Source organism: Styela clava, chromosome 5 (assembly GCF_964204865.1).
Source record: "Styela clava chromosome 5, kaStyClav1.hap1.2, whole genome shotgun sequence".
Taxonomy (NCBI): Eukaryota; Metazoa; Chordata; class Ascidiacea; order Stolidobranchia; family Styelidae; genus Styela; species Styela clava.
The window spans coordinates 6,713,189-6,732,743 of NC_135254.1; the positions used below are offsets into that span (position 1 = coordinate 6,713,189).

Genomic DNA, 19,555 nt, shown 5'->3' on the forward strand with positions numbered 1-19,555 from the left:
GGTCTAGTATAGTTTATTACCACAAGTAGGCTACTTCCAGTAGGCTTGCATAACGAATTTTGCATATGTTATTCCTAACACCCACCTGCCCATGCCATCCAAAAATTACGTCACTACGACACCACCATCACGTCATAGGGCTTGTCAAAATATAATTACGATCGCCCGAAATGGCATCTGTGCCGCCGATTGTTACTGAACTCGCTCAAGCCGACAATCTCTCCTATTGTGATCGTTGTGACGAGAAAAATAGCTTGCTCGATTTTGGGAGATCGTATGCGCGTTTTGGACGACCATCCGCATACTTTGGTGGGCATTATTACGCCACTGTGGCGTCGAAATGACGTAATTTTTAAGTGACGTAGTCAGGTGGGGGTTAGGATTGACATATGCAAAAATCGTTGAGTCAGGCTAACTTAAAGTGCATGTGGTAGTGGTACTAAACTATACCAGACCCTAAATAAGACACTACTGCACTAAGCTAAGATACAGCTGTACTCCGAAAGTTCAGAAGTTAGATAGAATAATAAGTAACACTAACTAGTACCGGTACCGTACCCATATCAGCATATAGAATAGACTAAAATAATTCGGCCATCCTGTTTATTGTGTAGTAGTTATCGACTATCGTATGGTATTTCAGTTGATTGCCATACCGCCATACCGGTACCGGTACTGGTAATTAATTATAAAAAAAATACAGGAATATCCAAGCTCTGAAGTCAGAGGTAATGCAATTCTGTTTACACATTCTGCCTGGGTATTGCAAGGCAACAAAGACTAGAGCCACATGCTGCGATGATAGCATGATCTTGCAGTTTCATACAGCAGTACCGGTACCGTATCCATATGGCCATTCCTTCTTTTTTTTTATTATCGGCAATTGTTGTTTATTTATTCATATATCCTGATAGCCGCAAACGTGTTTAAATGTGCACCATGCATTTGTATAATAGGTACCGGTAATAATAAAATGGCAAATATTTAAAATATGGCAATACGACCGCGACTAAAAAAAATCAAAACGGCACTAACACCCGATTCTGCTGCAAGCCTTTACCATTAAATTAAATCAAAATTAAAAGAAAATTTCCCTATAATGAAAATACTGTTGCTCAATGTTGCAATACAGTATTCATGGAATTGTGAACTTCGCACGCAACAGATATAATTAATTGATTGATCAAAGTCCAAATTCCAAAGCACGAAAATCCGCTATCGTACGATTGGTCGTTCTTTGTAGGCGGGGGCCGGTCTAATGACACTCCTTATGGCTGGCAATTTACTTGGCTAACGCACTGGTACGTGTATAACATAACCCATTTCTTTCCGCATCCTTCGAAAGTCGGAATTTTTATCCTGAATAGTTAATTTAATAATTTCAGGGCTGATCTTTTTAAACGGTGGCATTAAACTGTCATTCCGACGTAGACTCGGAAACATACCTGTCATTCTCGGCTATGGATGTATTTCCTTCGCCGTTTTAGCTAATTATCTTTTTGAAATTGGTTCCGTATCACATTATCAAGTCTACTTATCAGGAAAGAATGAGAGATCGATAGGCCGTCGTTAGCCGTGCATCGGTGGATAAGTCTTCTTTTGGCAACACCTTTTATTCTGAATTCTGTACGTTTTAAACCATTTGTTACCTCTCCTGATTCTGTCTGTAATCGTGGATTATTTTATCGTCTGTTACGGAGTCGAAATAAACTCATTAAATTATCTTATCGGCTTATATCTTCAGCTCCTACGAGATATATACCTAAGCTATATAACTATTCCTACCTCCAGTAGCAGTAGAAAATGACGAAGTGACTGATGCAAAATAATTGTAATCAGAATATTTAATTATTCGTACATAAAGTGCAAATTAGTTTTTAAATCTATTATACAACAGCAAAAGCGTTTTGTTATACATGCATATACATCACAAATAACACTATAAAATTCAATGGCCACAAAAATGTATGATATCACTTTTTAGCCAAAATAATGGTCAACCTGTGCAAAATAGAAATATAAACCTCGATTTATACATTGATAGATCGCAAAAGAAATGACATGATTTGATAATTGTACTACTTATCGAAAAGATTTTTAACCTTATTCAATTTATAGTACAAACAGCAACAAATAAGATATGAAAACAAACCCACTGCCATCATAACAAATGTAAAAAAATCTCTAACATTTTAATTTTTAACTGCATAAAAAACACAAAAACATGGTCAACAAGGGAACTGATTTGAATAGTTTTTCAATTCAAAATTTCATTTTTTGAACATCCCTATTCCTTTATTTGTGGCAACATGCTTTTGATTAAAATTGGCCATATTGTTTTGTTACCATAATAAGCAGAACAAACCAAGTTCGATCATTCCCAAACTTGATTAGTATTCAAAAACTAGCTCCTTACAAATCGTTAGATATAATTGGATGCTTGCACATGGCCTTGTTAAGTTGTATAAAAAATATGCCCTCAGTTGATCCCAGTTAATATCAGAATCTTCTAGCAAAGCTTACTACAAACTACACTAAAATTGCAAAGTTTAGATTACAAGTTACAAGTTTACATTGCTAGATTAGAATAAGAGTAACATATCTATCTCGGGGGAGAGGATAGACGATGAGGCATCTTAATCTTAACCACAGCCTTAAGCCCACTTAGGTAGCAAGTTATTTGTTTCAGGAGCATTGACTATTCAAACATTATTCCTTTTTATAAAACATGTTGGTAAAAATGCTGTAAAATCCAGTAAAGGTTTCGACTCCATCACAACATTTTTGCTGATTGACTAGATCCGCCAGTGCATATCCTTCCTTCTCATCCATCTGAGATAATTCTGTTCGAACTGTGTAACGAAAGTATGGCACAGGACTGCGAACCAGCTGTGTAAATAGAGCAATATTATTAGGATTTGGATAATAATTTTTTGGTGAAATTAGATTAAAGTCAATTCATGAAAAAAACTTTCTCGTAAGTCAGCGGTTCCCAAACTTTTTCTCCGTGCGGCACCAAATTATTAGCGAAAGACTCGCTGCATATTTACACGCAAAAGAAATGCTGCTTTTAAATAAAACTCAATTTTGTGGTCGTTAACGTGTACTTCATGTCTTTTAAAGTGTGTAAACATGTAGGTCTAATAAATGAAGGACAAAAGTCAACTCTTCTCCCTCATCTCTGCAACATTTACCTCTGAAATGAGCACTTAGCAACTCCCTTATGCGGCGCACCCTTTGAGAACTGCTGCCTTAGTTAAGCCTTAGGCTTAAGTTACACAGTTAGATAATGAACAATGAACGCGCAATTCTGAACTATTGCTCTTTGCTTAGACACCCTTTGTTTCTGAGTGAGTGCGATGTCCTTCCGTCCGGTTACCAGTCTATGTCAGGTATGGAATTAGTTAGCCTGTTATTTGTTCGGAAGCATGGACTTGATGGTGGAGGAAGACGAACTGTTTGTTATGTGAAACACCCAATCGGCGGTGAGAGTCCAGCAATCCTCTTGCACACAACTATAGCCGCATGGGATTCAAAACTACAAACCCAGGCAGGGTAATCAGAGGTGCAGTGGCGAGTGTATTCCTAACGCTTAGTACGATTCCTTACACCGTCGAGCCAAGCCTATAGAAAAAATTCATTTGAAATTTATGTCATTTTCAGTACTTGACATCAGTCAGATGAGAAAATAAAATTTTTCCAGACAAATTAAAATACATTGGGTATTCCATATTCAAACATTCTCTTTCGAATGTATCCATGATGCTGAATTATTCTTACTTTTGAGTGAGTGCATGCGACCTTCGAGTAGAGTAATATGATATATTACAGTTGTACTCATTTATACAAAGTATATCAATCAAGTTGTTAAAAACTGTGCAGACAATGCTCAGAAAGTCTCCAATCCTCCCAAAAACATAATGCTTTTCATATCAAGGGAAAGTTTGGGGAACCTGGAGACTTGTTTAAGCATAGGTGTAAAACATCTTACATAAATTCACTGAGAATTTACACAAAAATAGGAAAAGTACTTCCAGCATTTTATTTGATTCATTAACGGTTTATACCTATATACGCAACCACAAGAATGTTCGCTATGACCATTCCTTTTTTTTAAATTATTGGCAATTGTTGTTTATTTATTCATATATCCTGATGGCCGACTAAAATTTTTTTTAAAACGGCACTAACACCTGATTCTGCTGCCTGCCTTTACCATTAAATTCAATCTAAATCAAAAAAAAATTTCCCTTTCATGAAAATATTGTTGCTCAGTTTTGCAATATTCATGGAATTGTCTCTCAGCATTTTATTTGATTCATTAACGGTTTATAACTATATACGCAACCACAAGAATGTTCGCCAAATCAGATGTAAAGTTTAGATTTAAATAAGATCAAACTTTTCAAGAAATAAGGTGCGCAAGATCAACTCTAACAGATATTTTTTATTTTAATTAGCTTCACGTGCCCTCAAAAATGATCTATGCCCCCCTCATGGGACACGCCCTAGCGTTTGAGAACCACTGATTTAGAGAGACATGTAATAATCTTAGCCATAGTAAAGGGTCATGAAAAAGGCAGTCCAAGTATATAAAGAAAATATTCTCCAGAAGTACCTTATACAGCATAGAATCCTTTAAGTTATTGTTACCCTTCAACTGTTGATGAATAAAATCTGTTTTCATCCAATCTTTCCAGTTTGATTCCATGTCTTCAGCAGAGATGGATTCATCAGCTGTTATTCAAAAAAAAGTACATTGAGTCAGCATGATGAGAGGTTAACAATATCTCATATTAGGTGTACGCAATCTTCGATACCGGAGGGTTAGATAGAAATAACTGGGTGAAACCGCAGGCAACACCTTTATTCAACATATGCTTTCTAGTAGTTGAAGCTTTGCATGCGCAAAAATTTTGGTGATTGATCTTGTGACATACGTTGTTCGCACAAGGTAGCTGTTAAGGCATTGTAAAGTCATAAGCATAGATATTAAATTGGACTCAGGTATAGGGTTCGCAACGCAAAAGAGATTGGAATTACTCGCACATACCAAATTAAATTGAAAAACTCGTTTCACGAGCTGCACATCATTCAAAATTGGCACTTCTGCACGGGCCAAACAGATTCTCCCTGGGCCACATTTGGCTTGCGGGATTTGGAATCCGCCCTAGCTTATAATATGGTGTTTTCTCCTTTCAGCAGAGCCTCCAAAGTCCAAACATTGAGCAAGTAAGATGAGAGGTTTGGGTAGACTAACAATAGCTTATATCAGTAGTTATACCGGGGTTCCACGTCACCCTTGGGTTCTGGCAGCATGGTCCAGGGCCATGACGAGGGGGCTCCACAAGTTTCTACCCGAATCCGAAACTCAGTATAGCTAAATTATTACTGCAATCAAATACCAACTAGGTTTGCCAATAATATTAAACTTGCTACACTTTAAAGATTATTTTGTTTTGTCAATATTAGGTCTTCTTCTATATATATTTATAGTTTATACCAGTGAGGGATCTTGGCCCGTTGGAAGCGGACCACCATGCCAAGCGCAAAACTGATTTTCCTTTTACTAAAAAACTTCTCGTTCTTCCTAGTTTCATTGCTTGATAAGGTTATTTTTCATCCCTTTTTTGAGCATTAATTGTTTGGGCATAATCGGATTTGGAACTGGGGTCTACATGAAGTTAAAACAAATTTAAAGATGTATAATGGATGAAAACTTGGTTTTGTTCCTTTCGAAGAAACTTCAATTTGCATTGTTAAGTGACTTCTCTAATTTATTTTTTAGTTGTTACGTAAGCTGACCTGTCACACCAGTGATCAGAAATCTTGCAGTCTCAGATCTTTCTTTTGGTTCTGCGTCAAGGGGATTGCCATTGTATGATGCTACTTCACTGTATTGCCCTGCATTTATAAAAAATAATAAAATACTTTGGTTTGGATAGGTTTAACTTGGAGAGGAAGGAAATGAAATGGCTTAATAAAATGTCTTGTCCCTTCTCCAGTCCATGTCTGGCATTGAAATATATTAAACAATTATTTGTTTTAGATGCAGACTTGATGGTGGACGAATGGCTTTTTGTAGTTGAATGGAGAATTTCAATACGACCATAGGTTTTAAATAATTTGCTTTTGCACAAGCTTGAAGCTCATGATGCCTCCTATGTATTTAAAGGACTTATTTATGATCTTATTTACAGGTCCCACAATTTCTCTGTTTCTCTCCATTTATGGTTTATTTAGTTTCTATTCACCACAATGTACATTGTATTCATACTAACATCCCATGTATCGAATGCCCATCTTTCAAATCCTAGTAGCTTATCATGTCCAAGTGACTACTTATACTACATAGCAGCTTATAGAGTAAAAGGAAATTCAACATTGAATTTGACAAAATTTGATCCCTAAAAAATAATACAAATGGGGATCACTAATATAACGATACTCTCTCTACCTGGCTTAGGAGTCAAACCAAGCTTAGCTCCTTCTTTCATTCTCTCAAGCCACTGAGGATCAGGCTTCCCAAATATACAGATGTCATCAGAATCGCATACGACGAAATTAACCCACTCAAATCTGAAAAATGAACAAAATTAAGGGAATTAAGGGAATGTCAATATCTTGGCAGATGCACCCCCTAAAAACAAACCCATAAATTTCTCAATTAGCCTACCTCAACAAAGATTTATTCAACACTTGATATTCTGCCTGTGTATGACTGTACCCAAAAGTTTCAGTAATCTAGAATGCTCTCCACAAAAAAAATTACTTCCTACACAGACTATTTTCCGAATGACCCTTGTTATATTTGTTTTTGCGGTCACCATGTGTTAAATAAGTAAAGTAGGCCTTTGTCTGGCTCAGTAGTGAGGATGTCGTACTGGGCATCAAAGAACACTAACTCCGTACTGCGGACTGCATTGTCAAGGTTTGAATTCTCAGAGGAGACTAGTCAGGATTATCAGCTGACACAATTGATAATTAACCATGGCTTCCTCAACCATTCAGGTAGGGCTCAGGAGGTTGGCATATCATGGTAAGGGATACACTATACATACTACCACACTTCTGATTACCCATAGGAAATAATAAAGTGTAGGATTGCTAGACTCCCTGACGCCATAGGTTAGTATAGTTCATGTAACAACTGGACAGTTACCACTTCCTCTCTTCCAGGATATTTTATTAGAAAATACTATATTATACTAATCTAGATTGATAAACTGCTTAATTATTAATTTATATGATCCTGGGACTTGTTGCAAGGTGACAAACCAGGGTTGGTGCATGATTAGGCAGTCTGCTACTGGGAACACATATCAAAGTATCAACTTTTTACCTAGTGTTTGGTCCTTTTGAATTGTGCAGGTGCAGGGAGATGAAGTGGTCTCTAGCCTGAACATATTTTGATGTTTCTGTCCAATTCTTGACAAACTCCTTTTCTTCAAGAGGAGGTTTTTCAAAGTAGTTGAACAAGAAGACTCGATTGCTCAATGGAGCAACAACTCCAGCTTTTGTTGCCTTTAAAGAAGAATAAATAAAATAACAAGAATAAGAATAAAATAAGACAAGAATAAATGCTTGTCTCAATAATAATCTAAATTAAACGCGGCCGTCACGCGCCAAAAATTGCTGTTTTTTGCTAAAAACTCCCAAATGCCATCGTATTTTTTTTTCCTTCGGTAAATCGGATTATTTTTCCCCTAGGAATTTAGTGATGATGCTATTAGATTGCGCTATTTTGTAGTATTTTGCGCAACTCCATTATACTGTATTTTTACCGATATTGAGGGACAACAATGTCCAGACGTCTCCCAAAGAAGGGGTGTCTGATCATCAGTAAAATAGGTTTCTCTGAAACGAGACAATGTCGCTCGATCTGTATAGTGTGCCCTACTGTGATCTGGACTCAGTACTTAGTAACTGATTGTTTTGATGACTCTGAATGATAATTTCTAAAAATCAAACCCTCTATGTATAATATACCATTTGCACCAACTCCTGCACTCAGAAAATAAATGACTCATCTCAGGACGAAGTCAAAGGGTAACCATTCAGCCAGTAAAATATCAAGAGATACCAAAACCATATATACGGTAGTTTATAAGTAGTCTAGGGTTAGGGGTATAAGTTTATTTCAACTCCACTATCAGCATAACACAGTAACAGACAATAAAATGATTGATGAAAAAAAATAAATAAAAACTTAACATGAAATCAGGAGAGTAAACAAAACCTTAGATCAGTAGATAAGGTTTAAAATGGACAGAATATTAGAAAAGGGTTTTGCCAAAAAATCGTGGTACGTGTACTGCAGTACTGTATTAAAATAAGTATACAGGTATAAGTATAAGTATAAGTTTATTTCGACTCCATAATCAGCAAAACAATAAAATGAATGGTAAAAATAAATAAATAAAAACTGATTATGAAATCAGGAGAGCGAACAAAACCTTAGATAAGGTTTAAAACGTACAGAATGTATATAAGATGGAAGGTTTTGCCAAGAAGATGTGGTACGTGTTCACTCACCTAAATTCTCACATTAATACAGTTAATAGTGGTGCATTGTGCGCACATTAATCTGTAAATACAGAAATACCGTTGATAGAAATTATATACTGATATACGAACTAGAACTGTAGAAACAGTTTGAGTCAATCAAATCTCCAAATAGTAGACTTTGACTTAAAAAAATAAAAAAAAACTTGAAATCTATTTTTATTACCATATTTAGTTATTAGCTATAATATTCACAAATATTTTTTCAAGACCGGGCAAATTTCTAGCCAATTACTTTGCTTACCAATTTTCTGACAAATATCGTGGTAAACCGGCTCAGCATGGCAATTTCCGAGTTTAACAGCTGTAAAATATCTGCAATGACTCGTACCCCGCGCTGCAATGTTGAGGCGCAGTTCTTACCACTTCATGGCAGCTCCTGCCACGAACGAACCGCGGCAGCTCTTGCCATGGTTTTATAGCGCTATTCGGTATTCAGTAATCAGTATAAACGGCATATTCACAAAGTAATGTACCAGATTTTAATTGATCATGTGGAATTATATCTACATAAACCCTAACCCTAAATCTATCAAAACTCTATCCATAAGAAAAACGTTCCAACTTACCCAATATTTGTCACCATAAGGGAAGATCGGGCATCTTTACGGCCCACTTGCCGCGGTTACGGCAGCAAAATTTTACTCCCGCGGCAGCTCGACATTGGTTTGTGGCAACTAAAAAGTCAGTCGCCATAGGTTTGGCCGTATCAGCCATGGTATGGAAATACCCCCATGGTTTTGCGGCAGCTGCGGACGCCACAGAATACTTAAAACTGCACTTGGCAATGTCATAGTCATAGTCAAGTTTATTTTTCCATCCGGTAAAAAAAGGTAACATGCAAAATTAAGACGAACAAATAATATTGAATACACATTTCCCTGGGGAAGGGAAGCCGCGGGGAACCAAACTGGTTATCAAGGAGCGACACTCAAGTTTGCACAATTCTATGGCTATTTTCTCCTAACTGGAAATCCCGCGAAAACGATGCCCACTTCGCATGATATCCAGAGGTCTCCAAAAGTTTATCAGAGGTGCTGTGGCAGGCGTATTCCTTTTTATTTTTATTTTAGTGCAGGAATGAAATATGAATTATTTTTTATTATTTCCTAACGCTCAGCACGCTGCGGAGCAACCGATACATTTATTGAACTCTAGTTTAGTGGTTCTCATCCGCCGGTCCGCGGACTGGTGCCGGTCCGCGGCAACTTTGCTGCCGGTCCGCCAAATATTTTTCCAATTTAATTTATTATAAGCATATTGCAAAATACAATGTATTGACGTCATGTCCGTTAGTTTTATGATAATTTTTTTTAACTCTTATTGATTCGTGGACCGGTATTCGTCTAACAACCAAACTTGGTGAGAGGTCCGCTGCCCATTTCAAACCCTGAACGGTTGCATGTTTTTTGTTTTGATTGAAATACCCCCTGCATCGCCGTGAAACTACGCCAGAACGTTGCGTCCTGGCAGCCGCATAAGCTGGCGGCGGTGTGGCTCAACGGGCTAAGCGTTAGGAATACGCTCGCCACCGCACCTCTAATTACTTTGCGTGGGTTCGCAGGTTCGAATCCCATGCAGGGATGGTTATGTGCGAGAGGATTGCTGGACTCCTCGCCGTCGTTGGGTGGTTCACGTAACCGCTGGTCGGTTACGGCTTCCTCCACCACCAAGTCCATGCTTCCGAAAAAAAAACAATACAGTAAAAACTAATCCCATACCCGACTTGGAATGGTAACCGGACGAGAGGCCGTGGTTCGCCATATGGATAAGCCGTCTTATCGGCTTTCCTCTCCCCCGGGATAAATATGTAAATCCTATCCCATTCTATCCTTTCAAAAATGTAAGTGAAAATTCCTGCTTTGACTTTCACTTCTATTGCGTACACCTACCGACAAGTTTAAATCTATACCAAAGTCATACGATTTTAACAGGAATATTTATCCGAGATTCCAGAGAGCCGTTTTGAGTAAGAAAAATCATGAAACTTATTTAATCAATGGCAGCCTTCGGTAAAACAAGTGCAGTACGATAAGGAAGAATATAAGGAAGAATATAAATAAGAAGGCAACCTGATTTAAACGATGAGTCAGGCTATGCTTATTGTAAGACACGTTTGGTGCAATGACAAAACTAATCTGTTATGACCCCATAATAAGGATTTTGAGTTTCTGTATTGATATTTTTCTCATAAAATAAAGGTATTATTACGGTTAAAACTGTTCGGTTGATTCATGCCTAGCATACTTTGTTCTTGAGGTTAAAGTGATAGAGTTTTTCAAAGTTATACAAACTCATTTATTCGGTCGTATTTCAAGCAGGCTCGTTCACGTAATATCGGTATCACGTAATATCGTCTTATCGCTTGCGCCAACCACGTTTGCTGACGCATTGAACTAAAGCTTGAGAAGGATTGTATGGGCCTTCGTCGATATTTGTGGCATTTCAAGGGATTTATTGCAAATAAGAAGCGCTTGGCATGTATTTACATTCATTTTTCTTTAACACATTTGATACAAAAAAAATCGGAACTCCCGGAGTATATGAACCAAGATAGCGGACACCAGAACGTAAGTATGTGTACCAGGTTGGGGTTAGGCCATAATTTTAGGTACAAATACTACAGAAGTCACTTGGCTAGAAAAAAATGGAATAAAATTATACCCTAACCCTAATCTGGTATACATACTACGTTCTGGTGTCCGCCATCTTGGTCCACATACTACGAGAGCGCCTGCAAATAGTACAGCCATTTTAAACAAAACAGGCAAAAAATGGATTTAAAACAATTGTTTAAAAGAAAATTCTTTTTGAACAAATCCCTACACACAATACGGTACCTGATTGAGTACTTCGCAGTTCGCACGTTCCATAATTTGACAGTAAGCATATATTTGGCGAGATTTGATAGTAAAATGGAGACAAATAAACAACAAAGTATTATCCAGTTCTTCCAAAAGAAACCCAGCGCTGAAAACCAAGTTAGTGGTGTTGACAGGACAGATGGAGAGACTGCTACATCAACTTTACAACATGCCCCGAAACGACCTTTCAGGAAAGTTGATATGGATCTGGTATGATAAGAAGTATTTAGAGCTAGGTTTTAACATTGCTTCCAGCAGCAAAAAAGTACCGCTTCCCAAGTGCAAAGTCTGCGCCAAAATTCTTTCAAACGATGCAATAAAACCCGCAAAGCCAACGAAAAAAATAATATCAAAAAGACAGCCGCAAATTTCTCATTAGATTGGATTGTATTCTTTAGCACCTTCTACTTTTGTCGTAATTGCATTCTTTTGATTATGTTTTGTGTTTATGACATTTTTGGTTAATTTTGAAGGTCCGCCGGTCCGCGAAATTTGTTTTGAAATTTTACTGGTCCGCGAACTGAAAAAGGTTGAGAACCACTGCTCTAGTTCGTAAAGAGTGTTACCCTGCTTTTTTTTGTCAGCGATTTTGCACAGACGCGTTTTTGTACATTATATACTTCTTCCCGAATTCCTAATTAATACTTGACTTCTAGTTAACGTTGCATTTTGTTTATCCGTTTGTTCCTGTTTCGTTGTGTGCCTTAGCAGCCAAAATAAAATTAATTAATTGAAAACACGTCGATATGACATTCGGTAAAGTTTTTTTTAACATATAACTGGAATTTTGATGTTATTGCGGCGGCCGATGTGACGTTTTGATTTCTAACGTCTTGGTTTATGGCGCGGTCATTTCTGACGTCGCCAGAGGAAAGTTCAGAAAGTGGGTTTGTGCATAGTCATAGTAAGCAAATCGTATATATATATCTACATACCTTGATATTCCTATTTCATTTCGGAAAAGTTCAGTGAAAAATGGTAAGTTATGACAATTTGACATACGTTATGGTGGTTCATATGCAATATATAAAATTTGCATTTAAAGCGAACTAACAAAATATGAAATTATGGAGTATACAGAATCATTGACCCTTTGAGGATGTTAATAATGCTGCCAGGTCGATTTTTTATATTGTGTTTGACAATTATTTTTGTTTCAGGCTGGTGCTGGTGTTTTTTCTCCATTGAGTAACCGTGTGTTTATACTCAATTTTTTTGAAAAATCTGGCATCCCAGATGAAGATTTTATTGCTCATTGGATGGATGCGGCAAAATATGTGGAAAAGCAACAACATTACATCTCAACACATCTGCATAAAGCATTGGGAGCAAGTGCAAGGTATTAAAGACACAAGGCAAACAAGCCTTCTTATAGCAATTAACGTTGGGTAGATATATAAATTCTCTGATATATACCGTATCCTGTTTAAAAAATAGTGTTCCTGTGCTTTTTAATGCTTGCCACGATTGCTTTTGTACTTTTAGTTATGTCGTGTTCATTTTTTTAATATTATGCCTAATCAAGCTCAGTGCTCCAAACAGTAGCTAACATTTTTAGGATAGGATAGGATTTACGTATTTATCCCGGGGGGAGAGGAAAGCCGATAAGACGGCTTATCCATATGGCGAACCACGGCCTCTCGTCCGGTTACCATTCCAAGTCGGGTATGGGATTAGTTATATTGTTTGTTTTCGGAAGCATGGACTTGGTGGTGGAGGAAGCCGTAACCGACCAGCGGTTACGTGAACCACCCAACGACGGGGAGGAGTCCAGCAATCCTCTCGCACATAATCATCCCTGCATGGGATTTGAACCTGCGAACCCACGCAGAGTAATTAGAGGTGCGGTGGCGAGCGTATTCCTAACGCTTAGCCCGTTGAGCCACACCGCCGCGCCAATTTTTGAAAGGATAACGATACCCAATTTATTACGCTCCGGGTAAGGTGATTGAAACAGATGAAAAGCCTGCGAAGCAATTAAGTTTTATCTTCTAAAACAACAGTGTGCAACATTTAACGAAAGCAAAAAACATTATGTATTTTGACCCATGTGAGCGCCTTTTTAAACATAAACTGTCCATATAGGGTGGTGTAGCCAGTCTGCGGACGATTTCATTCAAACCGCTATAAAACAAAAACCAATATTTCTAACCCGTTAATTTTTTCACCGTAGGTGCATTGGCATTTATTCTACACGCTGAACTTCGAATTAACTTTCTACGACCAGGGGTTAAAGCTATACAAACCACCAAAGTACGACACTCTGAAGACGTATTTGCGACCGAACGACCAGTGTGCGACCGCAGATTTCAAGCCTTGAACATCGTTTCTGCTGCGTCGAGACTAGGGCATACGCAGCCATGCATGAAAAAATGGGCTTCTAATTGCATTTCTGACCGTCATATATTTTAAGAACACGATTATTTCAAACAAAATTCTTCAAATTATAAACAAAGCACCGCATCACAGCAATCAAACAGACAAAAACACGGTGGTCGCAAATTAGTTGACAAAGATATTATTGACGTATTGAAAATGCGCACCCCCCTACTCCCCCTCCTTTGAAGATAGAAACGCGAAACTTTAAAGATGGGTAAAAGAAACACAACTCTACCCACCTGCCAAGTTTCATCTCTTTATCTCTTATATTTGTATGGATTTTCAAGCTTTTTTGAAGGAACAATGGGTAGTTGGCGACATGGTAAAATAGTCCGTTTTTTTTCTTCGGTCAGGTTTTCGGTCATAACTTTTTTATTTGTGGCCGCATTGTAATTTCGTAGAGCTACGAGGGATAAGTGGACGATAACGCGTGAGAAATATCGGCGCGTTTCGTTAATTTTTTCGGCATTAATTTATTCGATGAAGTTGATGGTCGCAAATAGGTCATGGCCGCAAAGTGGGTAAGCCACCCTAGAACTTTAGGTACTCCCGTAGTATATGTACAAGGTTAGGTTCAGCCTAATTTTATTCTGGTTTTCCTTAATCTTTTCGGTTGAACTGAGAATATTTTAGTTCTATTACGACTTAGAAGTTCGGGACTGTCTGTGTTCGCCAAGTGGATATACCCCCGTACCATAGGTTTCAGGGGTATGGTATAGTTTGGTACCACATGTACTTCTAGTTAATCTGGCTCAAAAATTTTTGCATATGTCAATTCTAACCCCCACTTGACTACGTCACCTAAAAATTACGTCATTTCGACATCACAGTGGCGTAATAAGGCCCACCGAAGTATGCGGATGGTCGTCCAAAACGCGCAGACGATCACTCGAAATCGAGCAAGCTATTTCTCTCGTTTTCTCGTAACAACGATCACTATAGGAGGAGATCGCCGGCTTTAGCAAGTTCGTATCGGCGGCGCAGATGTCATTTCGGGCGATCGTAATTATACTTTGGCAATCCCTATGACGTGATGGTGACGTCGTAGTGACGTAATTTTTGGATGGAATAGTCAGGTGGGGGTTAGGAATAGCATATGCAAAATTCGTTATGCTACGCCCACCGAAAGTACTTGTGGTACTAAACTATACTAGACCCGGTTTCAGTCCCTTTATACAACTTGATTTAAAGTAGGCAAACAAAATTAGTTACCTCCATACACTACATACTCATTGCAATATTGGTAATCATATCATTTTGTTTAGATTCTCCTGGGTAAATTTTGCTGCATTCGATTCCAACGATGTTTGTGTATTCGGGAAACCGGATCCTATCTGGGGGGAGAGAATGAAAAGGGCTGCTTCTTCAAACAAACTCACAGCTTACCCTGGTAAGAAAAGTGAAATGGGGGTTATAATGAAACTTGCTCATGTCATCCTGTGTGGAGGATTGATAATGATTATTTGAATGTTTAGCGAAGACAGATTAAAACTTCTCGTCCCTGCTGTGGATACATCACTGATAACCTTTTGCAAATATCATATATTTTTAATGCCATTAACAAATCTTTCATATACTTTTGAAATATTTACTGTTACAGGCGAATACTATGAAATTGCATCTTATAATGGGAATCCTCTGACAACTGATGACAAGAAAAAGTCTGAAAAAGCAAGATTTCTTCTGACAGCTGTAAAGGGTGAGTGAGACTCCTTGTTAAAATAGCGTGCGACGTCCTGCCATATGTCGTGTAAATGCTGAGGAAGACTACATAGTATCTAGTCTGATATAGGTCTGAAGCTTACGACAACAAGCTGGAGAAAACTATGTTTTGGTAGCGATAGACGAGACTATCTCGGTATTATTTTCTACTGTCATGTTTCTATGATGAACAAGCTATTCCAGGAAATGGTCACATATTTCATTCCATACCTGACAAGAACGAGAAGATATTCTATCTTCTGAAATAAATATAAAAATTTTTTCCCATCCTTTCAAATTTACTTTATTTTTCGTTGTTTTATTCTTAGCTGATGAATCGATTTCTCGTGAAGATTTAGAGACAAACTGGAAATCTTGGATGAAAACCGACTTCATCCACCAACAATTGAAAGAAAATGACAATCTTAAAGACAGTTTGCTTTACAGAGTGAGTTTAATAATTGAATTGGTTGAAGGCATGTTTCTAGATCAGGGATTCCCAAACCAGGGGGCGCGACTCCAAATTGGGTCGGAATGATAAGTAGGGGTTGCAAACAAGTCATGGGCATTAGCAGTTTGTATCATGGCTTACTGTAAAACAGGCCCATAGGCATCGCTCTATGCTTATGCTATAGAAAATGTAGGTGATTATTGTGACATCACTGTTTGGTTTTAGCTTATTTTACTTAATACCATCACATGGGGTCGAACTGGACACTTGAAAGTTGTCTTTGGGGTCGTCCTGAAAAAAGCTTGGGAACTCCTGTTCTAGATTAAGGTTTCCAAACAACAGAACCTTTCCTTTGCATATGTAAAATTCAGACCAAATCATTTTTTTACTAAATTTACTACATCTTTCCAAGTTTGTTATAGTAACTCAACAATTATTATTATGATCTTTATCTTTGATGTTAGTTTATGATCCAACAAAAGTTACTAATATACTTGCGACTTTGTGGAAAGGGATTATGTTATTCTCAATTACATTTCAGATGGCAAAAGCAAGAAATCCAATGATTCGGTACGCTGTTAGAACTGAATTATCAGAGATGGATGAAAAACAAGGCATCGAACTGGCACAACTTGTCAACCAGCAGAAATGCCAAGAAGGAGTGGAAACATTCACAGGGTTTTACTGTGTTCATACCAACATGTAGTTCATGCAACAGGCATAACAGACTTTTCACTGCGTGAAAGTTTTCGTTCCACAAACTTTTGCGGCCAAGAGATGGTTGAATTATGCTATTCTCAATAGTCGCCTGGGAGTTTTTTAAAAATAATAATAATACATTTGTGGGTAATTTGGGCATAGTTAGGGTTGTACCGGACAAGCGGTTTACTGATACATGTAGTTATTGTAGTGTACATATATCCGTAAAAAGTCCATGTGCATTGATATCTTACAACTTAATATTTTTAAATAACTTGCAAGGCAACTGTAAGTCAAACTTGTAACTCAAATCCTCTTATGTCAATTATTAGAGACAAAGGTCTTCAGTGCGGAAGTCTGTAAGGACCCACTATATATACCCTTCCTATTTCAAAAGGTGCCAAACAAAATGATCTGGAATGGTGCGATCATTTTTTTATATGAAGCTATCACAATTCTGAAAATTTTTGTAAATATGGGGTATAGTAAAAGGACCAACTTTGAAGATAAAAATTGTCCAAAACACTTTTTATATGCCTACGGCACGATAAATAATGACTTGCAGTTCTCGGTTTCCATTCTTGGTTTCTCAGCCTTGTGAGGTCTTACTTTGTGTGCCTTGTTATATTAGTAATTATTACTTTATAGATGTGTGTATCTTGTTTTCTGTTTATAATTATTCATTATATAAGCTCATGAACTTGCCTAACTCAACAGTAAACACCTCAACTGCCTAGACACCATTTTTTTCTATGTTACTTTGATACCTCTGATGTAATAGTAATCAATAATTTCACCATTTCATTGAAACCTCACAAATGTTTCTGACCACCTTATAGAATAATTCGAATCTCGTAAGAGTTTTTCTACCATTTTGTCTACTACCTCGCTCCATATGCTAAGTATATCTCTATACTATGTTTGCTTGATACTTGCTAATATGTTTGCTGTATATTTAAGGTCTCAAAAATGTCATACTTCACACTTTTTCTCTACTTTCCCGTTATGATGGATATATATTGTGGATTGAATTTGGAATTTGCGGAGGGACTACTAGAGCAGGGGCGTGCAACAAAACAGCCTGCGGGCCCCAACCATGGTGGCCCTTGTTAACAATCGAGATTTCTTCTTATCAAGCATAAAATCTAATTCGAAAGTTTGTTTAAAATACGTACATGTTTTTTACTCATATCGCTTCATTTATTCGCTTGCCTTCATTGCTGTAACACTGAGCGATAGCAGTATTTCGTATTTTTGTGTGGCCCAGCTCGATGTCTGAAGTTGGTTATATGGCCCACCGAAAAAATGTTGCAAACCCCTGGTTTAGAGTACTCCTATGGAGTTCATAATATTGGATTAAAGTTTAAAATTTGACTTTCTTGAGACACCCAAGTTATAATTATGCCCAGGCGTTCTGTTGCATATCAGCATCTGTTACAAACTGAACGTAATCACCTCAATTTATCTTCGTTTTTGCTAATCATGAATAAATAAATACTTTGTGCCACAGTACCTTTTTCTTTATAGGGATGGGGTTTATATTTATCTTCGGGAGACCCGAGGTGATAATATTTATTAGTCACCGGATATTCTTCAATAGGATTGGTTTTATATTTGATTAAAGCATCAGTTGTGCAATCCACATGCATGGACTGGGATTATGAAGAAAGCTGACCGTTGTCTCAAATGCCATGTTGAACTTGCTTTTTGTTTGTCAGTAGATAGCCTATGAATTCAAGAATGGTTTATACCAGGGGTGGTCAACCTGCTTTCGCTGCGATCGACTATAACCTTTAAAATATCTTGCCATCGGTGATAAGGTCATACACAAAAACGAAGGAGTATTGAGTATGCAAATAAATATACACACGCATACAAAAATTCCACCGCTGCCAATAAGCTCGGCTCAGTGGGCACATTCTTCGCCACAAAAATTTGTAACTTTATGATTCATTTAATATTTTAGTTTAATTATGTAATTGTAAATGTTTCATCATTTATTCAAATAAGACAATTAAGATCTAAGGCATGCCTGCTTTTTAGCCGTAGGCCTAAGTGTTGGAAATTTCTCAAAAATACTCTCCGAGTATCCACGTAGCTCATTATCTAAACGGGGAAAATAAATCTTCTCAATTAAAATGTTACATTGCTGCTCAAACTTCAGTATCTAATTTACAATTTCCTTTACGCCTGATTCTTTGCCTGCTTGGAATTAGGGTTGGGACCCCGGGAAATCCCAGGATTTCGACTGCTTTTTTCAATCCCAATCCCGCAATTATTTCCTAAAAATCCCGGGATTTCAAGGTTTTGTTATCCACATATAGATATTCTCACAAATGGTAGGTTATACCATTTTATTCAATACTCATTTTGAAAAAAAGTCATCCACGCTTACAGTTTGAGTTGTAGTGGAATTATTGTGCGAAATTTCTCTAAAATTGTACCAAAGGATTATTATTTGACTAGTAGAATTGCCCTTACTAACTACTTATTTAATCATAATTTGAACTCAAAATAGCATCCAGGATTCACGCAATGACTTTGCACGGTTTTTATACACTATTTAATACAAAAATAAAACAGCCACACTTTCGAAAAGTAAAATCAAGAAGATCAACTATCGTCTTAAATATCCGCATTCCGGCGTCAGAAATGATACTATTTATGGCCTAAAATTGGGACAGTTAATTTACAAACAGGCAAAAAAGATCAGAGCCGACCCAAAAGTTAAAGATCGGAATAAAATTCCGAATTTAACCCGATATTCGACAATTCGTTAAAATTATTCGATTCGATGAAAATATACTATTTTGCGGTGCATTTGAAGACCACGTTTTACCCGTGCGGCCGCGCAACTTTTACAATAATGTGAGGGGCTCCGAAGACGCTCTCGTTT

At 37.4% G+C, this 19,555-nt stretch overlaps 2 protein-coding genes across 2 annotated transcripts; one reads left to right on the plus strand and one right to left on the minus strand.

Annotated features, from left to right (window-relative positions):
- Positions 1-1,826: 1,826 nt before the first annotated feature.
- Positions 1,827-8,968, minus strand: LOC120345041 (uncharacterized). Its single transcript, XM_039414414.2, has 6 exons — positions 8,810-8,968; positions 7,343-7,524; positions 6,458-6,579; positions 5,806-5,904; positions 4,619-4,737; positions 1,827-2,889 (listed from the first exon to the last, which is right to left on the minus strand). The coding sequence occupies exons 1-6, from the start codon at positions 8,846-8,848 to the stop codon at positions 2,710-2,712; spliced, it is 741 nt and encodes a 246-aa protein (XP_039270348.2). The 5' UTR covers positions 8,849-8,968; the 3' UTR covers positions 1,827-2,709.
- Positions 8,969-12,211: 3,243 nt separating this feature from the next.
- On the plus strand, positions 12,212-18,171 carry LOC120334871 (uncharacterized). The gene is made up of 6 exons (XM_078112591.1): positions 12,212-12,407; positions 12,590-12,768; positions 15,074-15,198; positions 15,409-15,507; positions 15,839-15,957; positions 16,502-18,171. Exons 1-6 carry the CDS (start codon positions 12,405-12,407, stop codon positions 16,664-16,666), a joined length of 690 nt encoding a protein of 229 aa, XP_077968717.1. The 5' UTR covers positions 12,212-12,404; the 3' UTR covers positions 16,667-18,171.
- Positions 18,172-19,555: the final 1,384 nt, after the last annotated feature.

Excerpts from the sequence above, each read along its gene's own strand:
- LOC120345041 (XM_039414414.2), bottom strand. The coding sequence starts at position 8,848 with ATGCTGAGCCGGTTTACCACGATATTTGTCAGAAAATTG. Across the intron at positions 5,905-6,457 it reads TGGTTTGACTCCTAAGCCAG|GGCAATACAGTGAAGTAGCA; the intron begins GTAGAGAGAGTA and ends TTATAAATGCAG. Across the intron at positions 2,890-4,618 it reads AGGATTCTATGCTGTATAAG|CTGGTTCGCAGTCCTGTGCC; the intron begins GTACTTCTGGAG and ends CTATTTACACAG.
- LOC120334871 (XM_078112591.1), top strand. Across the intron at positions 15,199-15,408 it reads CAAACTCACAGCTTACCCTG|GCGAATACTATGAAATTGCA; the intron begins GTAAGAAAAGTG and ends TTACTGTTACAG. Across the intron at positions 15,958-16,501 it reads AAGACAGTTTGCTTTACAGA|ATGGCAAAAGCAAGAAATCC; the intron begins GTGAGTTTAATA and ends ATTACATTTCAG.